Here is a 25,694-nt window from a genome sequence, read left to right on the forward strand (position 1 = left end):
TATACATATCTATTCTTTTTCTGCTCAATATTATATAACAACTTAAACAGGAAAAGAATTTATAAAGGGATTTCTGATGAGAGAAGAAATGGTTCATTAAAACAACTTCCTCACTCTACACAACAGCCATTCATTTCTCCCAAGCTCTTTCTGGTGACAGATGGATTCCATCTTATTTGTCCCACAGCCCCATCAGCCAATGGTTCCAGACCTACAGTCCCACTTATTGAGAGACCCCAAATGAAGATCTGATCATTTCTATAGTGTACCAAATAAATCAGAAAACAACTGTTGCAGCAGTTTCTGATTTTCAAACAAACATAAATCTCAGCAGAGTCTCATTAATAGGCACATAAGATGTTTTCATGTTATCTATCTAAAGAAAATTGTGTTATTGCTTTAAATAATTTTTTTCCTATTTGCTAAGGAAAAAATATCTATCAACTTCCCTTTCTCAAAGGGGAATGATGATCTTCTTTTTGAAAAAAATTATTTCATTCTTGCTACAGTGAGAGAGTACTTGTAATTTAAAACTGATACAAATTCTATTGCAAATACATGATCTGATTAGAGTCTAAATAGCCTTTCATTTGAATACTGAGACATAGATTTTAAGTACTTGTATGGTTCCTATCTATTAGGAGCTTAAACTTTAAAGAAAAAAACTTTCCTGTGATTTCTCCCTAAGAATTTGCCGCCAAAGAGAAACAGTTCTTTTCAACAAAGAACAGTAGATGAAAATAAAACTGGTAGTATACTTTCTAGATGTCCAAAGAACCAATTTGAGTGAAGCTAGATATGCAACAAGAATAGCATTTTCATTCTGTCTTGCCCTGTGAAAATAGGGAGATACTTCATTTTTATCTTGTTTACCTAATCCATATATAATATATTATTTATAAATATCTCTTATTTTGCTTATTTCACAGCAGCTTTCCTTTCTGTTGCTAGATGGTAGGGATAACAATTTCACTTATAACTACCTGCAACAGAAATAACTTTTAAAAATTAAAAATACACACACACACACACACACACACACACAGACCTTCCTCAGTAGCAGAACCCAAGGAACTTCCAGGGCTCAGAGGAGGTTGTTAGACTGAAGGAAAACACTTTCTACCCTAGAACTTTGTATTTTGCAACCAGATACTTGGGCCAGGTACAAACTAAATAAGAAAATAACAAAAGCTTACATTTAATGGAAGGAGGAAGACAAAAGAAGGGATGGATGTTTCATGAAACAACTCAGGACGTATGGTTGATGGGTTTTTCTAAATGAACACACTTAGGAATGTCTGCTATCCTTCTAACCAAAAGTAATTGGAGTCAAGTTCAGTGGTCAAGGGGGCCAGACTTTGGACTCAGGCAGACCTGGACCCAAATTTTCTACATCACCTTGGGCAAATGATTGAATTTGTCAGAATCTCAGTTTGCAATCCTATAATTTGGTGATGGTATATACACCTCAAAACTCAGGAGACGCAGGTTCAATCCCCGGGTCGGGGAGATTCCCTGGAGGAGAGCATGGCAACCCACTCCAGTATTCTTGCCTGGAGAATCCCATGGACAGAGGAGTCTGGTGGGCTATAGTACATAGGGTTGCACCGAGTCAGATATGATGAAGTGACTTAGTGCACACATGCATATACCTCAAAGTGATGTTTTAAGAATTAATCCAGTTCCATCACTTCATGACTTATAGAAGGGAAAAGAGTGGGAGCAGTGACAGATTTTATTTTCTTGGGCTCCAAAATCACTGCAGATGGTGACTGCAGCCATGAAATTAAAAGATGCTTGCTCCTTGGAAGGAAAGCTATGATACACCTAGACAGCATATTAAAAAGCAAAGACATCACTTTGCTGACAAAGGTCCATCTAGTCAAAGCTATGGTTTTCCAGTAGTCATATATGGACGTGAGAGTTGGACCATAAAGAAGGGTAAGCACTGAAGAACTGATGCTTTTGCATTTTGGTGCTGGAGAAGACACCTAAGTCCCTTGGATAGCAAGATCAAACCAGTCAATTGTAAAGGAAATCAATCCTGGGGGACTGATTCTGAAGATGAAACTCCAATACTTTGGCCACCTATTGAGAACTGACTCATTGGAAAAGCCCGTGATGCTGGGTAAGATTGAATGTAAAAGGAGAAGAGGGCAGAAGAGGATGAGATGGTTGAATGTCATCACTGACTCAATGGACATGAGTTTGAGCCAACTCTGGGAGATGGTAAAGGAAGGGAAGTCTGACATGCTGCAGTCCATGGGGTCACAAAAAATTGAACCTGACTTAGCAACTGAACAGCAATACAATAACAAAAGGGCTTAGTACCTAGCACATAGTAAGTGCTCAATAGCAAACAGCAATTATGTATTGTACACAAGAAATGAGCATATTTTAGTTAGACAAGCCTTTTTAAAGAACTATTTTATTCAAATACCAATAACACTTTTATACAAAGGCTGGCTGAAAGCAATTAAATAAATCAGTTTATTCGCCCCACACAAAGTTCTGATAAGATTAGCTTTATCTCTTTCTCTCAGATGTAATTTAAAAAAAATTTTCCCTAGGAAAGAATGGGCATAAAATTAAATCACCAGATACCAGTAGGACAAGAATAAAAATACTGTAGAGTGAAAAATGTCCGACACAACACTGCCTGCTTAAAATGAATTTACTGCAAAGAAAATAGAATAGAAAGAATAAAATAACCTCTTCATCAACTTGCTAATAGGTTTCAGTTCAGTTCAGTTCAGTCGCTCAGTCTTTGTTTGTCCAACTCTTTGTAACCCCATGAACAGCAGCACGCCAGGCCTGTCCATCACCAACTCCCCGAGTTCACCCAAACCCATGTCCATTGAGTCAGTGATGCCATCCAACCATCTCATCCTCTGTCGTCCCTTCTCCTCTTGCCCTCAATCTTTCCCAACATCAGGGTCTTTTTCAGTGAGTCAGCTCTTCACATCAGGTGGCCAAAGTATTGGAGTTTCAGCTTCAACATCAGTCCTTCCAACGAACACCCAGGACTGATCTCCTTTAGGATGGACTGGTTGGATTTCCTTGCAGTCCAAGGGACTCTCAAGAGTCTTCTCCAACACTACAGTTCAAAAGAATCAATTCTTCGGCGCTCAGCCTTCTTCACAGTCCAACTCTCACATCTATACATGACCACAGGAAAAACCATAGCCTTGGGGTTAGAGATCTAGAGTGATTAGAAGTGTGGTTCTGGGTTTCAGGACTCCACATCCCAAGGTTGGGTGTTTTTGAATTAATTTTTATTGTATTTTACCAAGGTTGGCTTGGATTTGGTAACCTGAAGTGATGAATGAGAAAAAGCCAAAGAGCTAGATGGAAGTTTCACAAAGGAAATGATTGATTATGAGATTCGGCATGAGTTACATACTGAACTGTTAGATGCTTTTCAAAGAATCATACAGTGTAAAATCATTTGGCATTGCAAAAGCATTTTAGGCAATCTTCTTGAACGGAGAAAATACCCTCCTATCATTAAGTTCCTATCATGGAGAGAATGTCATGAGACATGTTGAATTTTGTAGACAAATATGGTACGTTTTTCTTCCTCCTCTTCCCACTTTAACTGAAATCATATCCGAGTGACAGAAGATGGCAATTTTCTGGTGATAGAGAATTTGTACTCAGAGAACTTTCAGTAGATAGCATACTTCTAGTAAGTGATAGGTGTGCCCAAGGAAACTCCAGTGGTGACACAGCATGAGGGCTGACCACACGTTAGGTACCCTCTTCATTCTCCAGTGTGTGCAGTGGCAACTTCCTGTTCACAACCATCTCCTCAGCTGCAATTCCAACTGGAGCTCAGAACTCAACACTAAGTCTTCCCCCTAACTGTGTATCAGCAAATTTCCACACTGAATTCCAGATAAACCTCACAATGTAACTAGTCACTGCTGCATAATTATTTGACTGACAATAACATCCTTCCACAAACATATGCTACTTGATTTTTTTTTCTGGATGATGGAGAGGTATCCCTAAAACTCTGGGGCCTAAAGCAAATATTTAGTAAACAAGTAAAGTACCTTCAGTGACTGCAGAGAGTCTGAATTAGTATCACAGTAGAGGATGATGTTGTTGGCCATGCTGAAACTTTCTCGCACTCCCAGGTGGTAAAATAAGGATGGTTGTCGGAAGGCATCGCTCATCTCCACCACGGCGATATCTGCAAATAGAAAACAAAGTCCCCCAAATGATGACACCTAAATAATGCTCAGTAAGCACTTTTTTGTTTCAATAACTTAGTATTCAAAGAGGAAATGATAGGGATTTTCCCTCTTCATTTACCACTGAATTTTAAATTAGCAGTTCTATCGGAAGTGGTTTTACAAACTGCAGCAAAACTGCATTTTTTTTTTTTTAAAGAAAAGGATATGTAATTACTGGAAACTAAGGAGAGTCTACAATGGTGGAAAGTGGGGCTAATGCACTCTGTTAAATTTTAAAACTGAAAACAAGTTAACTAAGTTTCCAGAAGTAGATCCATGGGAAACAGAAGTAAGTTATAAATGTAAAATGAAATTTTAAGAAGCAAACAGGTAAAATTATGACTCAATCCAGAGCTGAATTTTATAACAAATATCTAGCAAGTCCTTAGCAAGTATAATCAAGAAAAAGAGGAAGCAAAGGTATAGAAATTATGACTAAGAGAGAGAATACAACTATAGATACAAGTTCTTCCAAACTTCACAGATGACTAACACCAAGGTAACATAAACTTGGTACCAAAATTTGACAGTGTCACAAAAATAAAATTCAGATTAGTTTCAAATTCATGTATATATGCAGACAGAAACATGAAAGAAAAATGCGTAAAATGTATCAAGCACTATATACTATAAGAACACTAGATCATGGATTTAAAATTTATTTGGGGAATGCAAGGATGGCTCAGTGGAAAAAAACTCATCAGTGTTCCTAAAGATGTCCTTAGTACTTTATGTAAAATTCAGAATCCACTTTTCTTTAAAAATAACTGCAAACTGAAAATATAAAGGCACATCTTTAAATTGAAAAATACTATATATTTCATAACAGCTTTGTACTTATAGGTATTCCCATGAAAATCAGGAAAAAGACGAGGATGTCAACTATTACTGCCAGTACACTATCTGAAAATCCTAACTGATGCAATAAGATTTAATGAAGTATGAACATATAATTCTATAAAATAATTATCATTAATTGCAGATGTTACGATTACCAACCAAAAAACCACAATAGAATCAAGTAAACAACTATTATAAGTATTAATACAATTTAACAAGATGTCAAGGTGCAAAATTATGAAAACCAACAGCTTCCTTTAAAATCATAATAAGCTTCTGGAAAATATAATAAATAGATTCTACTCAAAATTAAAATAAAAATATTAACATATAACAAATTTAACAAGTGATACTAATTTGTTTAAAATATGTGCAATATGTGATAGATGAAAAGTTAATATCTTTATTGTTATCTCTTATCCTTTATCAGCTCAGTTCAGTTCAGTCACTCAGTCATGTCCAACTATTTGTGACCTCATGGACTGCAGCACACCAGGCTGCCCTGTCCATCACCAATTCCCGGAGTTTACCCAAACTCATCTCTATTGAGTCAGTGATGCCATCCAGCCATCTTATCCTCTGTTGTCCCCTTCTCCTCCCACCTTCAATCTTTCCCAGCATCAGGGTCTTTTCCAATGAGTTAGCTTTTTGCATAAGGTGGCCAAAGTATTGGAGTTTCAGCTTCAACATCAGTCCTTCCAATAAACACTCAGGACTGATCTCCTTTAGGATGGGCTGGTTGGATCTCCTTGCAGTCCAAGGGACGCTCAAGAGTCTTCTCCAACACCACAGTTCAAAAGCATCAATTTATCTTTTATTGGTCAATTTAAAATAAATAAGCAACCATAAAACATTACATTGTAGAAAATTAGGCTGTGGACATAGGCAGGTAAAATCACAAAAGTGTAACTAAAATGGCAACATCACATAGAAAACTATTCTATATCTCACTCCTAATAAATGAACACTAAACCAATACAAAGTTTTTTTCCTATCAAGGGGCTGAAGATATTTCAAAATACCCAATGAAGATGCAGAGAAATGGTATTCTTACACGCTATGGCGAAGTGTAAACTCTTTAGGAGATCTTGAGTCCTTAAAATTATGCATATTCTTTGACTCAATAATTCCATTCCTAAGAATTTATCCTGAGAAAATTTCTATACATGTGGCAGATTTACTTGTAAGTATATCCACTGAAATATTATTTTTGCAGTAACAGTGGAAAAATGCCAAAATATACATTATTAGAAAAATGACCACACACACACACACATACACACACACACTATATTTAGGAAAAAAGTAAAATATACATTATAATGTATACCATACACATTAAAACATAATGTATATATTATCATCAATTGATTATTATGTATATTCTATATGTATAGATGTACACAAATAAAAAAGTTTTGGAAAGTTGTACAGCAAAATATAAACTGTGATAACAATTGTGTAATGGAATTATGCCTCATCTTTTCCTCTTTATGCTTTCTATATCTTGTACAATGTCTATTATGAACACAGATTACTTTTGTAATTTAGGAACCCACCAAAATATAAAAAGAACATTGAAGACCTGCGTGCAACCAAAGTGCAGCCCTCTTCTAAAAGGAATACAGACCCTCAAGAGGTTGTTTGATACAGCCAGCCGGCCTTATCTAATGAACATGAAATTAGAGTCTACATTCTGTGAAGGAGAAATAAATCAGGTCAAATGAAAGCTAAAGACCCAGAAGATTTAGTGAGGCTATAAAAGGGGAGGGAAAGTCAAAGGAGCTTCAAAAGATACTTTTCAAGGCTAGCCATGACTTCAAGGCTCTCTAATAGAAACAGAGAGTTTTCTTCTGGGGTCCTTAACATTTCTACAACAAAAATCAACACATGAAAAAAATGAGTCACTGCATCCCACCCACATGGCCCATCTGCCTCAGGCACCCACTCGGCTTCCTCCTCCCACAGATGTCAGCCACTCACAGTCAGCCACACGCGTTAAAATCAAGAGACAGCATACAGTATGGCTGAGAGAAACGAAATAAAACAGTTGCTGATGAGAAAACAAAGGAGAGATCGCAAAGAAAAATACTAAGTAGTGACAATAGTGGGGGAAATGGGTTCTTTCCAGAGAACTGATTTGTGGAATTTGTTGCTAAAATAAAGTAGAAATGCTGCAGAAGGCTTTCAGATTAAGAGAGAAATGAGACATGTAAAATAAATGGTACAAGTAGACTAAAGTATATTCATTAGATCTGAACATGGAAACAGGAACAGACCCATGTGGGATGCAATATACAACATTAAAAATGCTTATTTGTGTAGTAATTTTAAAATACCATAAGACAGTATGATAACAGAGGAAGGCATTCTTCCTACTTCAAATTCAATCAAGTGATTTGTTCTAATGAATTTGTATTTTTTTCTTAATATATTTAAAAAATTTCCATAGCATAATATTCACTCTTTCATCTTCTTTGGTAACATGTTCAAAGCACGTGCCTCCCTCCCCTTTTTATTGTTGAGTTTGTTTTCTTAATGTGAGTTTTGTCTGTTTTTATATTGATATTTTCCCTTTGCCAGATATGTGATTTACAAATACTTTTTCCCTGTTTGTGACCTGCCTTTTCATTCTGTTAAGTGTCTTTAGGAGACAGGAAAATTTTAACGTTAAGCCCAATTTACCGATTTTTTCTAATATGGATTGTGCTTTAGGTGTGGTATCTGAAAAAAATCTTTGCCTAACCCAAGTCACAAAAGTTTTCTCTTATGTTTTCTACTGAAAGTGCTATACCTTTTATACCTTACATTGAAGCTTACGATCCATTTTGATGTTCTCTTCCAAAATTTTTTGGATGTTCTATTCTATTCCATTGATCTATGTATTTACTTTTTGTGAATACAGATGTTTCTCAATTTACAATGAGGTTATGTCCAGAAAAACCCATTGTAAGTTGAAAATACTGTAAATTTAAATACATTTAATACACTTAACCTACCAAACATCATAGTTTGGCCCAGCCTGCCTTCAATGTGCTCAGAACACTTATACTAGCCTATAGTTGGGCAAAATTATCTAATGCAAAGCCTATTTTATATTAAAGTCCTGAATATCTCATATAATTTATCAAATAGTGTACTGAAAGTGAAAATGGAATGCTGTATGGGTACAGAATGGTTGTAAGTGTATCGGTTGTTTCTCCTCCTGATTGTCTGGCTGACTGAGAGCTTTGGCTCTCTGCCCAGCATCACAACTGAGAATGTATCACTAAGCTGGGAAAAGATCGTAATTCAAAATTCAAAGTATGGGTTCTACTGAATGGGTATCATTTTTGTGCCATCAAAGCAAAAAAAATCATAAACTGAACCATTGCAAGTCGGGGACGGCCTGTGCTATATACACTGTTTTGTCTGTGGTAGCTTTATGGTGGGCTTCCCTGGTGGCTCAGAGGTTAAAGCATCTGCCTCCAATGCGGGAGACCCGGGTTCGATCCCTGGGTCGGGAAGATCCCCTGGAGAAGGAAATGGTAACCCACTCCAGTATTCTTGCCTGGAGAATCCCATGGATGGAGGAGCCTGGTAGGCTGCAGTCCATGGGGTCGCAAAGAGTCGGACACGACTGAGCGACCTCACTTCCCTTCTTCACTAGAATCAAGCAGTGTGAGTTCTCCCACTCTTCTGGTTTCAAAATTGTTGTAGCTATTTTAGTCCTTCTATTTTCTTTCTTACATAGATTTTAGAATCAACTGATAGTTAAAAGCTATCCACTGATAGCTGCAAAAATTTCTCCCAGAATTCTGACTAGGATTAAATGGCACCCCACTCCAGTACTCCTGCCTGGAAAATCCCATGGATGCAGGAGCCTGGTGGGCTGCAGTCCATGGGGTCGCTAAGAGTCGGACACGACTGAGCGACTTCACTTTCACTTTTCACTTTCATGCATTGGAGAAGGAAATGGCAACCCACTCCCGTGTTCTTGCCTGGAGAATCCCAGGGACGGCGGAGCCTGGTGGGCTGCCGTCTTTGGGGTCGCACAGACTCAGACACGACTGAAGCGACTTAGCAGCAGTAGCAGCATGATGATTACAGGGCTTCCCAGGTAAAGAACCTGCCTGACAATGCAGGAGACATAAGAGACTTGGGTTCGAGCCCTGGGTTGGGAAGATCCCCTGGAGTGGGCATGGCAACCTGCACCAGTATTCTTGTCTGGAGAATCCCATGGACACAGGAGCCTGTGGGCTACAGTCCATCAGGTTGCAAAGAGTCAGACACAGCTGAAGAGAAGGAGCATCCACTCATGATGACTATGGGTCATTTCAGAGAGAACTAACATCTTAACAACACTGAGTGTTCCAATGCATGCCTGGGCATACCTCTCCACTTATTCAAGTCTTTGATTTTGTTCATCAATATTTCGTAATTTTCAATAGACAGTTCCTATAAATACTTTGTTAAATTATACCTAAATGTTTCATTTTGGGGTACTATTATAGATGTACTCTTTTTAAAATTTCAAATCCCAATTGTTCGTTGTAGTATATAAAACAATAGCAGATTTTTGTATACTGACCTTGTATCCTGAGACTTTACTAAATTAACTTATTAGTTCAAGAAGCATTTGGGGGGGGGGCATGTGTTTTGGGATTTTCTACATGGACCATTATATCATCTGTAACTAGAAATGGTTTTTTTTCTTCCTTTCCAATCTGTATGTCTTTCATGGTTTTTGTTTTCTTGTTAGTTGTTTTTTGTTTTGCCTTGTTATAGTGGCTATGCCTTCCAGTTACACAGCATTTTTTACACGATAATATTTCATTATCTAATTAAAGAACATATCTTATTATGGCTACCTTCTGACTCTGATGCATATCTTCTCAAAAGTAATAAAACAAACAGGTGAAAATTATCTTCCTCATGAAATCATCCTAAGACATGCTAAAAATGCACAAGATGATATAATTATAACAAACTACACAAACACCTCGCTGTTGTTCAGTCACTAAGTCATACCCAACTCTTTGCAACACCATGGACTGCAGTAGGCCAGGACTGCAGTATCTCCCAGAGTTTGTTCAAATTCATGTGTATTCAGTCAACAATGCCATCTAACCATCTCATCCTCTGTCATCCCCTTCTCCTGCCTTCAGTCTTTCCCAGCATCAAGATCTTCTCCAATGAGTCAGCTCTCCACATCAGGTGACCAAAATAACAAACACTTGATACTCCACTATTCCTGAGACCCACTTATATGGGGTACAATTTATCCATTTTATTTTACAAACATGTATTTAGTAATTACATGTGTCAGACATCATATGCTTTTCAAGTACTAAATTACTTAATCTTCATAATCCCCCTTTGGTGGTAGGTAATGTTATTGTTTCAGGACATTGAGGTAGGGAAGATAAAAACAATCGGCCCCAAATCAGTCTGAAAATGCTAGCACCATGATTCAAAACCAAGCAATCTGGCTGGAAAATCCATGCCCTTAACTCTTAAATGAGCCACATACTACATTTATGGGATATGGAGGTTCCAAGGATCAGGACATGAATGGAAAGCAAAAAATAGATCTGGAGACTGATGCATATACTCTTGTAGTATATTTCATGAGTAAATGCACTTAATAATTGTCTAATTGAATTTCTATGGTAATATTGTGAGTAAAACTGCCACATTTCACATTTCAAAATTTAAGGCTAAGTCAGTCATTTAAAAATGTGCCTCTTACAACTTTACATGAGGTGTAGTTTCTTTCCTTGTTCCAATTCAATTAATGCTAAATGGAGCATCTAATTAGGTTTGCCAGGAGTTTATTAAAGCATAATAAATTTCTAGGACAATCACATAAAACTGTTGTGCCTAATCGCATTTCAGTCAGCAAATGGAAGTGGTTCATAGTCTTTGTTACTTTTTTTATTCAATTTTTCCATGATAATACCATATCTATTAGTTAAATATCTCACAAGAGCTGCCTCTGCTTGTAAAACACAGCACTGAAGGAAAGACATTAAGTTTACTTTTTATCTATTCAGTTTTTTCCCTTGGCCTCAGGATGACTGATGAAAAATCAAGAGCCCAGTAGTGATTCAGCTTATTCTATAGTCTACAAGGTGCTCTAACATTCCATAATTACTGGAAACTTCCCAAGTTATCACACAGAACTACCCATCCAATCATGATGGATTCATCCCTGCAGTGATCCATTAATTCCAATTTAATTAAAGAAATGTCCTGAGTATCTATTATATAAAAGTTTCCTTGGTGAGACGGATGACAGAAATCTATGTGGGTGAGGCATCAGCTGTTAATGGAGTCAGAAAGTGGAGTACCTCAAAGTGCAGATGAAAAACTACAGCCCGGCACATCAAAGGCATTATGGAGGAAGCCAAGGAAAGGAAGGGTACCGGGCTTGGTTGAGAAATTCAGAAAAGCGCAACAGAAAACTAAGTCGAGGACTTCCCTGGTGGTCCAATGGCTAAGACTCCATTCTCTCAATGCAGGGGGCCGGGTTCGATCCCTGGTCAGGGAACTAGATCCCATGTGCCACAGCTAAACACTTTCACGTGCCACAACTAAGACCTGGCACAGCTGACACAAAAAACACCTCCATCAATCCCAATAGGGTCCTCAGTGGGTGAACCAAGAGAGAGTCTCTAAAGAGCAGACACTAACCCCCAAGGGATCATCCCTTCCTAATTCTTCAGGGAACCATAATCTGCATTCCACAGGTTTTTCTTTCATGAATGAATAAGGGCTACCTGCAAGTGATCTACAACATGAAAATTACTAAAATGTTACTCAGAGCCTAAAAGTAGTGCCCCAGTAGAGTCTCCTGAAGGTTCTAAGTTAGTTTTCTAAAGTCTAGTAGGGATACAATGTTGAGAGATTGCAAAACTCCTTCTGTACAACTGAAACTCGAGATTTTCAGGCAGGATAGAAGAATAATCCATCATCATTGTTGTTTTGAATGGGTCATGGTTTGGAAATTCCTGTTATAAATTACTACACATTTAGTTTCATCAGCATCCTTTTATTTTCTTGTATGGTGTTTGGTTAACTCTACAGTGTATAATGATACATATCTGTATCAACAATAGATTTGGGCCCACAATTTCCTCATTCCTAAACTACAATAAATATATGTATAGTGATTCAAACATGAATCATTCATATATTGCTCAAGCAAATGTATACATAATCTCCCCACTCCAGCACTAATTTGCTTATTTGATTATTATACTGAGGTATCGCGGGTTATTTGAACCTGAAAAGTGAAGCCTGCAAAGTAAGTGATCTGAAGGACACTGTGCACTTCCAGAGATTGATCTTTCAAAAATGCTGAGAATCATGGCACCTACCAAAGGAAGGGCAGGGAGGGCGGGAGGGGGCGACGAGAGGGAAAGGGAGAAAGAAGCCTGCAGAGGAAGAAAGAAACAGGAGAGAAAGAAAGGGAGGAAGGAGGAGAAGAGAAACAGGAAAAGAAGGAGGGAGCAGAACCAAACCAAATTGGTGGTATAAGAACTAAAGTCCCCTTGCCCAGGCAATAGCTGCTAGAGCTCAGTTCATGACGGGCCAGCTTCAGAGAATGTGAGGGGGAAAAGCACCCATCTGCAGACTGGCGGGACCTAGAATCACAGCTCTCTGTCAGGAGGAGATGCTGCCTCAGAAAAGCACACCACAGAGCTGAAAGCTGGAAGGGAAGCCTCCTCATCTCCCATGGCCTTGAGAGGAGTCATGAATATGCAAAACGCAAGCAGGCTGAGTCGTGATTTTCAGTGTCTGAATCCTGATTAGGTTTCTGGCTGGATAACATTAGACACCTTAAATTCTCCAAGCTTTGGTGTCCTTAACTGTAAATTGAGGATAATAACACAGGTATTTACCACACAAAGCTGTTGTGTGGGTTACGTGTACACCAGGCATAGGAAACTCTTAATACACGGCCATTATATGGAGCCGCTATAAGAAACGTTCATCGGAAGCCCTTCGAGCAATTTATCATACAAATGTTATTGAAGACAATGTGAAGAGGTAACTCAATACCATCTGGTGAAACTTCAGGTAAATAATTACTCACAGAAATGATGTTGAAATCAAATTATGAGGTATAGAAAGTCAACATAAGGAATTCTGACTTGATTTTTATAATCAATGGTGATCCATCCATGCCCATGAGTTTTGAGAAGTGGTGCAGCAGGATCAAAGTTTGTAAGGATAAACCTAGAATTTGTAGATGCATGAGTATCAAAAGAGACTAGAAGGTAGGAGACAAGTTAAGGAGTCATTCAAGGGACAGTGTACCCCCAAACTGATGCAGACAGAACACGGTGGGCAATCATAGAGGAAGGGAAGCTTTTGAGATTTGATGAATGCAGGATAATCAAAGAAAGAATTAAAAATGATTCTGTTTCAAACTTGAACGGTTAAGACTGATGATTTGACATTATTAACACAACAAATGCCAAGAGGAAGAGCCACTTTCCTGGCAATAACTTATCGTTAAGTTGGAACACCCTAAACATTGTGTTTGTATGTGTGTGTGTGTGTGTAATTGATACCTGTCATTTTATATCTAAGCACAAAGATCAGAATCAGACAGAGATTTTAAGAGAATGATGAGGGAGAGTTAAAGTAGAATTGCAGATGAGATTGTCAACTTAGTACAGAAAGAAATGACAAGGCATCTTCGACTCAGGAAATCCGTTCCTCATTATATACCCAACAGAAACACAAATAGATGTTCACCAAAAGATCCATAATCAATATTCATAACAGCAGTATTGGTAAACCATCAACAGTAGAAAAAATAATGTGTGCTCTATATAGACAATGAATACTATACAGCAATGACAATTTAAAAATCTATAACCACATATGACAACATGGATGAACCTCACCGATTATTAGAAGAAAGAATCCAGATACAAAAGAGAGAGGTTTATTCTTCTTGATGCGGTTCATATTAGGTTCACAAATGTGGTAATTCAAAATAGTAAATTCTTTGGTAGGGGCAAAGGCTGAAAGTGGGTCTGCTGGAGAGCTGATCAGAGTCTCCTTGATCTAAGTCTTGTTTACTCAGGCATGTTCACTTTGGTCAATAATAATTTTATCAAGAATGTCCAAAGAGGCCGTCTGTGGGGTCACAGAGTCAGACACGACTGAAGCGACTTAGCAGCAGCAGTAGCAGCAGCGATCTTAACAAATTACCATAAACTCAGTCCCTTAAGAATAACAGAAATTTATTCTTTCACATTTCCGGAGGCTGAAAGTTCAAACTCAGAGTGTCAGCAGAATCAAGGTCAGGCTTCCTCAGAAGCTCCAGGGCAGAAAGTGTTTCTTGCCTCTTTCGCAACCTAGAATTTTGTGCATTCCTTGCCTTGTGCTGTGTGTGCCTGCGGTGTCGATTGCCCCTGCTTCTCTCCCTCATGAGAGCCCATGTGATGGCATTCATGGCCTATCCAGATAAGCCAGGGTCATCTCATCTCAAAACCCTTAATCACATCTGCAATCAAATTTTCCAAATAAAGCAGCAGTCACCAGTTTCATTTTGACACAGACGTTGGAGCATAGGGGTGAGGTCATTTTTCAGCCCACCACAAGAATTATAAAGAAGCCACAGGATGGGAAAGGTGAGAGGTGCTGAGTAAGACCAGAACTAAAGGTGCTGAGTAAAAGCTGAGGAAATGTTGGGAATAAGCACAGAAATTCTCCAGCAACGAAGAGGATTAACACTCACGAAGGTCTACAGGAGGGATTTTTACATTCAATAAGGAAACCTAGACATCAGACAACAACTGAAGGGGATCTGAAAGCTAAAGGTGTTTAGTTTTAGGATGGTGCACTTGAACATTAGTAGAAAGGTTAAGATTTTAAAGAGGGGAGCTAATTAGTGGAGACTGCCTCTATATTCTTGGATAAGACAGATGGGAGGGGATCAAAGATGAAGGGGAAAAGTCAACCTTGGAAAAAAGGAGGGATAACTTTAAAAACAAGAAAAAGGGAAGTGATACAAAACAAAGGCTGAGAAATGATAAAGTAGAAGGAAGAATACTGTGATGTTTCAACTTAGGTGGTAGCTCTTTTAGGATAGAGCTGGGGTGTTGGTGGCCAACAGAGAAGACAGACCATCTAGGGACAGCAAGAACAAGCCTGCACCCTGTGGACAGCTCGTGTAACATGCCAGGAGGCAGCACTACCTCTGCTCTCCAAAGTTAGGGCTCCAGTACATTTCTTTTTTGGGAGGAATTTTTGTCACTTGTGATAGTAAGAATGCTATTACAGCTAAGGAGCAGGATGTGAACCCAAGCATTATAAGAACCAAAAAATTCTATTTCTTTGCTTACTATCTACTGCCTAAAATGTAGTAAAGGAGTATTGGATGAAAAGAGGGATGCCAAAGAATAGGGTTCAATTTGAACCTGCTTACTGTGCATGTATGTGTGCAACTTCAGTCGTGTCCAACTCTGCGACCCTATGGACTGTAGCCCACCAGACTCCTCTATCCATGGGATTCTCCATGCAAGAATACTGGAGAGGGTTGCCCTGGCCTCTTCCAGGGGATTCCTGACCCAGGAATCAAACTCAGGTCTCCTGCATTGCAGGCAGATTCTTTACCATCTGAACCACCAGGGAAGCCCTCTGCTCACTAGCTATAGACAAAAACCAGACATTAAAATCTCAGTCTTACAAATGCATATTCTTGGTCACAAGGAAGACTGGCCTAATGAAGAATCCTTCCTTCCTATTAAAGAGGAATTTCAAGCACACAATATTTTGATGGTGGTTTGGAATTGTTACAAAGTCATTCGTCATGTGCTCAGTCAGTTGCGTCCAATTCCTTTGCGACTGCATGGACTGTAGCCAGCCAGCCTGCTCTGTCCATGGGATTTTCCCAGCAAGAATACGGGAGCAGGTTGCCATTTCCTTCTCCAGGGGATCGTCCCCACCCAGGGATTGAACCTGTACCTACTGCATCCCCTGCACTGGCAGGTGGATTCTTTACCACTGAGCCACCTGGAAAGGAAGTACTCTGACTCCATTCAGTCTTGAAGCGAATCTTTCACTATCAGTGCACAGACCAAGGAAGGTAGATTAGTCACAATTTTTATCTTTGATGAGTGGCAAAGACTTTATCAAATGATACTTCCTGCTCACAGGTATGTCAATAGCCTACATAATTTTGCTTATTAAGTGAAAGTCACTCAGTTGTGTCCGACTCTTTGTGACACCATGGACTATACAGTCCATGGAATTCTCCAGGCCAGAATACTGGAGCGGGTAGCCGTTCCCTTCTCCAGGGTTTCTTTCCAACCCAGGGATCAAACCCAGGTTTCCTGCATTGAAGGTGGATTCTTTACCAGCTGAGCCACTAGGGAAGCCCATTTTATTAAAGAAATACAAATAGGTGCTACATCAAAAAGTATTAACTCTCCAAGTTAAAAAAGGGTCCAGTTTATAAGTCAAGAATTTATTTTTTAATGTTACAGCAATAACAAGCGAGTTGGCCAATGATCCATAAAGAGTATGCTATATAAGAAAAGTATGAGTCAAATTAAATCTAAGGTTATTGATGTGACAGGCCTTATGCCATTTTATAAGCAGAAATGGAAAACGAGGCTGCTTTGATGGTTAAAATGTCTATGTCACCACTGAAAACTATTTTTCTCCTTGAAATTATTCTATTTCCTGAAGCTATATTGGGTTTAATGGTCTATAATCACAAATTTAGATCTCTATAGTCCTGAAGTAATTCATCTGTTTTCATTACAGGCTGAAAAATGTGAACAGCCTTTTTTGGAGTTTAGTTTTTATGGTGGTTTCAGTACATGTCATTGTTTTTAGGTCTCTCATATTTAATTCTAATTAAAGCTTCATAGCTGTCTGCATTTATGCTTCAGTGAAGTTCCCAAGCACACAGCATTGCCCTCTGTCACTGCAAGACTCTTACAAGAGTCATCCTTGCCCATCAGATTAATTGGCACTGGCATTAAGTTGTGTAACTTTACAAGAGTCCATTTATGATCAGTTTTGAAAAAAATCTGAGTGTTCCTCACAGATATGCATCCTGAGTGACATCCTCTTCCTTAATTATTTTATACCTTTATGACTTTTTCACACCGAGACAAGAGCGTCCAAAGAACAGCTGAATAGTGCCTTACATGGTTCTAAAGCAAAACTGACTGTGGCGATGGCATTCGCGTTTGAGGCTGTTCTGATTCAGAGGAGGCTTCTCTCACTCTGCGGAGGGCAACGGCTGAAGGATATGTGTGCTAGATCCGCATAATCAACAACAGTGACTGAAGCAGGGCAACGCAGGCAGGCAATCAACAGAATTCAGACTGTGGAGAATTCCACAGGGAAAATGACCTGGTTTCCTCAACAGAAACATTACAGGAGGTGAGGCAGAGTGATGGAGGGAAAAATTAGCTATTGAAAGAGACTTAAGGGATATTATCAATTGCAACATGGGGACCTTATTTGGATTCTAACTAAAATGAATCTTAAAAAAATCACGACACATAGGAGACAATTTGACAACTGACAGGATAATGATGATATTAAGAAATTATTTTAGGTATGATAAGGGCCTCTGGTAGGAGCATGGTAATTTAATCCTATATTGCAAGAAGAAAAAATTAAGTTAACTGCTAATGTATGCATTTTCTTTTTTTACATATGTATTTATATGTATTTTTACATATGTATTCTTTATATATGTACTTTTAAATATGTGTTTTTACATGTGTATATATGTACATACATATGCGCACTGATAGTATGTATTCATACATATTTTTACATATGCATTTTTTTCTTTTTTTTAACAAATATGTGAAAAAGTGTTAGTCACTAAGTCATGTCTGACTCTTTGCTACCTGATGGGACTATAGCCCACCAGGCTACTCTGTCCAAGGAATTCTCCAGCTAAAAATATTAAAGATCCCCTGGAAAAGGAAATGGCAACCCACTCCAGTACTCTTGCCTGGAAAATCCCATGGAAGGAGGAGCCTGGTAGGCTATAGCCCATGGGGTCACAAAGAGTCGGACATGACTGAGTGACTTCACTTTCACTTTTGTAAGTATATACATATGTTCATTGACATATGTATTCATATATATATTTACATATGTATTTTCTCTTTTTTAACAAATATTTGAAAAAATGTTAGTCATTAAGTCATGTCCGACTCTGAGACCCCATGAACTGTAGCCCACCAGGCTTCTCTGTCCACAGAATTCTCCAGGTAAGAATACTGGAGTGGGTTGCCATTCCCTTCTCCAGGGGATCATCCCAACCTGGCGATCAAACTCCAGTCTCCTGCATTGCAGACAGATTCTTTACTTTCTGGACCCCCAGGGAAGCCCATCAAAGAGTGTTATTCCTCAGCAAAAAGAAATTTAATTGCAATCAATAAACACTGTACTGTTCCTGCTGTAGAAAGAACATAGGCAGTAAGATGAGAGCAGCTTAGCTTACACAGTACTTGTTTGGCAGAAGTAGTGACTCAGCCCAGTAAGCCAGCCAGTTTGAGAAGGTTTTTCCTTCTTGCATATAAGGCTATCGTGTCTTATACACATAAACCCAACTGGATCTAAGAAAACTGGGTGAGTGCCCAGGAGCTCCATGGGGCTCCAGATTCTTAAAGTGCACACAAATGGAAATCTCCCTGATTTTGGATTCTTCTAGAATGTCTCTAAATGATGTCAAACTGTTGCTTTCTTTGTATACTGTCAAAGTCACTCCCAACACCTAATAAGGAATCAGCATCTAGCCAAAATGTGCACTGTTTCAATTCAAATATACTTTGTTCTTCCTCTAAGAGTATCTAATTCTCTTCACATAACAGATGTGTAAATAAGATACTGCCAGTAATGATTTCACTCTGCAGCTTACATGCCGACATTCCATTACAGCACATACAACAATTCATTTTGGGTTTTCTTTAAAACAATTTACTAGAGAGAAGGAGTAGAACTGAAACTATTCATTGTTAAATAATCCTTTTATTGCTGTGAGATTAGGTGGTTGACCTTAACTGACTGTCATGGAATAGTCTGGGTCCTTTTTTTTTCCTTCTCACTAAGGCTAAGACAGAGGATGAGATGGTTGGATGGCATCATTGACTCAGCGGACATGAGCTGGAACAAACTCCGGGAGATAGTAAAGGAAGAGAAGCCTGGTGTGCTGCAGTCCATGGGGTTGCAAAGAGTCAGACACGACTGAGCGATTGAACAACAAAAACAAAGTTAAATCTGTCAGTCTCAGGAGTTCACTTACTCTCTAGGAAAGTTATGGTTGGTTTGTTTTAATGCAACAGATTTGTGGGATGATAAAAAAAATGTCACTGAAAAGAAGAGCTGTCAGTACAGCTCAAAGGCCAGCCACACTAAGATGAAGACACAGAATGAAAGCCAGCTTCAGCAGCCCTGCAGTGGGGAAAATGGGAAACGCCTCTTCCACAGACACAGTGATAAAGGCGGGGGAGGACACGATGGGCAGCCCCTTCCAGCATTACCCCTAGGTTACACCCTCCTCCCAGCCTTCTAATAGCTTCTTATCACCCTGCATCGGAGGATCAGGCTTCTTGAACTTGTTCCAATCCCAGTCATCACAGCACCCTGGAAATGCCCCCCTTTCTCTGCTCCCATACTTTCTTATTTTAACAAGCATTGATTATTCTGTGCAAGAGACATAAAGAGGTCAGAGAAAACAGCACCAGCCCTTCAAGTGCATGTGAGCTGCACAAGTCCCAGATCAAACGAAATAGATGTAAATGTCCCAAGGAAGCAGAGAAGGATGAGTGGTTACTGCTGATGGGGGTCTCAGGACAGGCATTGCAGGGGCACAGCCTTGAGGTCAGCCTTGAGAAATAGCAGTTCTTCAGTAAACAGAGACTAGAGGGAAGGCCATTTCTGGCTGCTCTGTGATTGCATAATACAGGAGTTTCTCTCCACCAGAACAATTGCCCCACCACCTAAGAATGGACGTGGGCACAGCCTCCCACTGACAGGGGAAAGGATTATCGCTCCATCTATCTGGTCTCCTTGTGGGAAGTTTACAGACAGTAAAATAAATTTCATAACTAATGGTTTTTTTTTTCCTGGAATTCTTTTCAATAAAAACTTTTCTTACCAGGAAGAGAGAGATTTCATTTTGCCTGGGCCTTTACACACTCTAAGCTATGTTATGAAATATTTCTCCTTCCCTTACATGCCACTAGGATGCCTGTGTTACCCTCTCCCCTACTCCTTGGTCCAAGGTGAGTTTCACTTCCTTGCCTTTCCATAGCTCCCTCTGTTCACAATCCGACAGCTTCTGTCTATGCATGAGAAGGTAGGTGATGCCTACAAGTTGAACAGAAAATGCTGGTAAGGAGTGACATTTAATGCACATTGCTGAAGCAGAAGAGACAAACAGGAAGAGTCTTCCAGGTAGTGCTCTAGCTAAAAGATAAGCCCACCAAACATCATCACAGCCATAGAGGGTATTCAGAGGTAGTGAGGAGCAGAGAAAGTATATTTGCTAAAAAGCATTAACTGAATTAACTCGCTTCAAGGAGAGCTATATATACCTCCAGGAAGTCTCAGCATTTTTTTCTATGTGCATATTAATAACCAGAAACAGAAAGACCTAAAGAACTAAAGTCACAGTGAACAGAGTCCAGGCAGTATATGCATCTATTCTTGGAACATCTGCTATTGGACTCAGAGTAACCTGTGGCCATGTCAGCTCTGATGCACCAGGTACCAGTTCAGCCCATTAAATCTCCGCTACGAGCGAGGCCCAGGGATACAAAAGTCAGACACACACACATACAGAGTCGTCCTCAGAAAGCTGATGTTCTAGTGTGGGGGACAATCAAATAATCATACAAAAGCAAACGCAAATGATAACACACAGAGTGTTTGGAAAGGATGCTTTTGAACTGTGGTGTTGGAGAAGACTCTTAAGAGTCCCCTGGACTGCAAGATCAAACCAGCCCTTCCTAAAGGAAATCCACCTTGAATATTCATTGGAAGGACTGATGCTGAAGCTGAAGCTCCAATACTTTGGCCACCTGATGCGAAGAGCCAACTCATTGGAAAAGATCCTGATGCTAAGAAAGATGGAAGGCAGGAGGAGAAGGTGATGACAGAGGACGAATTGATTAGATGGCATCACCAACTCAATGCACATGAATCTGAGCAAACTCCAGGAAACAGGGAAAGACAGGGGAGACTTCAATGCTACAATCCATGGGGTTGCAAAGAGTTGGACACAATTTAGCGACTGAACAACACAGAGAGCTAATTAATTGGTGGGGCTCCCCTGACAGAGTGATGGAATCTGAAGGAGAAGCAGAAATACAGGGAGACCAAAAATAAATGCGGCCTATCAGTAGTGAGAACCAACCAGGAATTACAAGCAGCCAGCCCCCACCCCTAACCCCCGCCCCGCTCAGGTCTGCCTGAGTCTGCACTTCATTTGTGCAGCCCTCGGCCTGAAACCCCTCTTCCCCAACCAGTTTCCTCATCCTTCACTTAAGAACAGCAGTCCCTGTCACAGAAAAGGCTGAGCAACCACAAGCCCTCAACGACCATTAGCCATTATTACAGAGCCATAGATTGGGAGGGAACTTCACACCCTATTCCCACCACGGAGAACTGTTCACAGCTTATACATAGGTTCTTGCCCTTTTCCTATCTGATAAACAGGAGCCATAAAATCCATGAAATGAGTTTCCCTCTTCTCAACAGACTCTTGCTGTCTTGACAAAATCTGTAGTAAAGAACACCTTCAAGAGAGGCCCTGGACCATATGGAAACAATCTAACAGCTGCAGTTAGTGTTGGGGGTTTGAAGGAGGCAGATGAGGGCAAATAACTGCAGAGCCCTCAGAAGGTGCTGGGATGGGCAGCTGAGTTCACATCCTGGTTTGCTTCAAACAACCCCAGGGGATGTCTTCTGCTGCTGCTAAGTTGCTTCAGTTGTGTCCAACTCTGTGCAACCCCATAGATGGCAGCCCACCAGGCTCCCCCATCCCTGGGATTCTCCAGGCAAGAACACTGGAGTAGGTTGCCATTTCCTTCTCCAGCGATGCCTTCTGGCCCAGTGTAATCTCTGGGAGAGCACCCTTCAACCCCTCAGCCTGAGCCATGGGTCCTGTCCCACTGTGTTGTCACCTTCCACAGGCAGTGCCAGCAGGGGGCCCACAAGCTGTCAAAAATCTCAGGAAGTACCACCCCCACATCCCACTAGGTTTGGCCCTGGGGCTTTCACTGGATGAAGACCTCAGCCCTGAATGTTCAAATAACTTTCAGACATGAGCTTCTTTTCCAAATCTCTCAGGCCAAAATAATAGAGGAAACTATAAAAATGGGATGGAGTAGAATCAGGCAGTTTCTGAATTCATAGCCCCTTGCTACTCCCAATGAACTAAATTTCGTTTGATGATTTTTCTCCTTTCCTTTGGTGATTGTCTGCATTATTATCTGCATTTATATGCATGTGCATGCACACACACATGCAACTCTGTGTGTGTGTGTGTGCGCACGCATGCATTTCCTTCTTTTGACCTGGCCTCCCTCCCTTTCCCTCACAGCTCAGTCAGTCGGTAAATCATCTGCCCGAAATGGAGAGGACCCAAGTTTGATTCCTGGGTCGGGAAGATCCCCTGGAGAAGGAAATGGCAACCCACTCCAGTATTCTGGCCTGGAGAAGCCCATGGACAGAGGAGCCTGGCAGGGTACAGTTCGTAGGGTCGCAAGAGTCGGAGAGGACTTAGCAACTAAACTACTAAACTACTAAACTCTAATCTTGGTTTTTCTTTTTTGGAATCTGCATCTTCCTCCAAGAGCTTATATTTGTCCTCTCGTGTTTCTACTGTTTACTTATCATTTCTACTGAAAATGCCTATGCCAGGGTCAAGTTTCTTTTAGACATCAACAAGCCAGAGCTGGTTCACAACAGACCACGTGTCCCCTGGGTCTGGGACTAAAAGTCCCAGTGGTCTTTGGGAACTAGTTTAAACCAGGCAGATAAATCTGAAAGACTATATTCTCCCCAGTTATTTCTACTCCCATGTGATTTCAGGGCAAGGTTGAGACAATGGGGGAAAAGAAAAAAAAAAAAAAACAGAAAAATTACCTGAAATTACAGCACCCATAATCACACCACTATTAACCCAGATGCTATTTTTACTATGATTCCTGAATTAGTTTTTATGTTAGCTTGCTTTTAGAAAAACTGTGACACAAATTATTTTCTTAAACTGCCCAGGTCTTCCTTTTGCACCACTATAATAAACAATACAGGCTTGTGAAATGGTATATGCGGACTGAACAACAAAGGGGCGATTTTCTGCCATTTATTTGGATCCAACCACTCTGAAGAAGATGTTCATGTTTTCCTTTTCCTAGAAATGTAGGTTAAATTAATGGCAAATTTTTTTCACTTCTGGAGCCACTATTTACCTCTCATGTTGAATTCCCAGGAACTCTCATCATGTCTCATTAAAATACATGCACTTCCTTTTCTATCAGTAAGACTGCCTTGGTTAAAACTAAACATACTATCAACATGATCCCTGCAATGTGACTCTCCTGACTAAATTCATCAAACAATAAAACTATATCCAGGTGAGTGATAAAAATTTACATGTTGTCAGCTCTCAAAAATATATCCAGTCCTCACCATCAAAGAAATAAAACACTATGCATATTAAAATGATCTATTATTAAAGCTTTCCACACAGAGAAATTAAGCACTTTGGTACATTTATTTCTTGGCTTTTCCCTATAAAATTATTACATGTACACACATACATACATATACGTATGGTATGGCAGCAAACCTGCAATCATTCTCCATATTCTGTTCCAATAATAACTACTTCTGCTAAAGTTACATTTAAGAAAGCTTGAGTTTGATGTTCATAAGTTGCTGTTGAATCAAGATGTTAAAAGTCTGTGTTCAAACATGTACAAAAACACTAAAGTTAACAGTACTTAAAGGTGAGAAACTTAGAAGTTTCTCCACTAACACCAGGAATTGGGCAAGAATGTCTCTCCCCATCACTCCCTTCTATCATTGGACTAGAAGTCCTAGCTAAAGCAAAAAGACAAGAAAAGGAAATAAAAGGCATACTTCTTGGAAGGGAAAAATAAATCTGCTTCACAGATGACATAACTATCTATGTGAAACGTCTGAAAGATTCAACAAAAAACTATTAGAACTTACAAGTCATTATAGCAAAGTTGCAGGATTTAGGCTTAATACACAAAAGTTAATCACTATCCTAATTACCAGCAATGAACAAGTGGAACTTGAAATTAAAAAGAGAATACTATCTACATTAGACACCTACACATGAAATACACATACTTCTAACAAAATATGTAAAATATCTATATGAGAAAAACTACAAATCTCTGATGAAACTCAACAAAGAACTAAAGAATAGAGAGATATTCCATTCCATATGTATGGGCAGGAAAACTCAGTATTGTCAAGCTGTCAGTTCTTTCCAACTTGATCTGTACTATATGGTATTGCAAACTATACTCAATATTTTTAAATAATCTATAAGGGAAAGAATCTGAAAATTACACATATATACGTATATATGTACATGTATATGTATATATGTATAACTGAATTACTTTGCTGTATTCTTGAAACTAACACAACACTGTAAATCAACTACACTTCAATACAAAACAATTAAAATGACAACAACAAGATACCATTTTTCAGCTATTAGAAAGGCTAAAATTCAAAACATTGACAACATCAAACACTGGTGAGGATTTAGAGCAACCAGAACTCTCATTCATTGTTAGTGAAAATGCAAACTGGTATTTTGGAAGAAGTTTCACAGTTCACAGAAAATTAAAGATACTCTAGAGACATGATTCAGCCATCATGCTTAGTAATTACCAAAAGGAGCTGAAAACTTATGTCCACAGAAAAGCCTGTATATGGATATCAATAACAGTTTCATTCATAATTGCCAAAACTTGGAAGCAATCAAGATATCTTTCAGTAGGTGAACAAATAAACTGGGGTACATCCAGACAATGGAATATTACTCAACATTAAAAAATGGGCTATGGAACCATGAAAAGATATGGAGGGGCCTTAAACGCCTACTACTAGTAAAATAAAGACAATTTCAAAAGGCTATACATACTGCATGATTCCAGCTATATGACATTCCAGAAATGGAAAAAATTAAAGAGACAGTAAGAAAGTCAGTGGTTGCCAGGAGTCAGGGAGGGGACAGGGATGAACACGCAGAGCACAGAGGATTTTTAGGCACTGAAACTGCTCTGCATGACACTATACAGGGGGATACATGTCATTATATTCTTCTCAAAACCCACAGAATGTACAACACCAGGAGTGAACCCTAATGGACTCTGAGTGATGATTATCAACGTAGGTTCATCAGTGGTAACAAATGAACCACTCTGGTGGGGGATTGTGATTTGGGAGGGGGGCATGTGTATTATCCTTTGTGACAGCAGGGGAGACATGGGAAATCTCTGTACCTCTTGCTCTACTTTGCTGTGAATCTAAAACAGTTCCACAAAACAGAGACTATTAAAAAAGGAATCCTAGAACCTACTC

General features: G+C 39.4%; 1 protein-coding gene across 1 annotated transcript in view; it reads right to left on the minus strand.

Moving 5' to 3' along the window:
* Window positions 1–25,694, minus strand: part of MAP3K5 (mitogen-activated protein kinase kinase kinase 5) — a 231,163-nt gene that overhangs the window by 162,427 nt on the left and 43,042 nt on the right. The window contains exon 2 of the mRNA XM_069598470.1: window positions 4,059–4,198. Coding sequence (XP_069454571.1) covers window positions 4,059–4,198 — 140 coding nt within the window. The remainder of the gene's footprint in view (window positions 1–4,058; window positions 4,199–25,694) is intronic.

Source organism: Ovis canadensis, chromosome 8 (assembly GCF_042477335.2).
Source record: "Ovis canadensis isolate MfBH-ARS-UI-01 breed Bighorn chromosome 8, ARS-UI_OviCan_v2, whole genome shotgun sequence".
In the NCBI taxonomy this organism is placed as follows: Eukaryota; Metazoa; Chordata; class Mammalia; order Artiodactyla; family Bovidae; genus Ovis; species Ovis canadensis.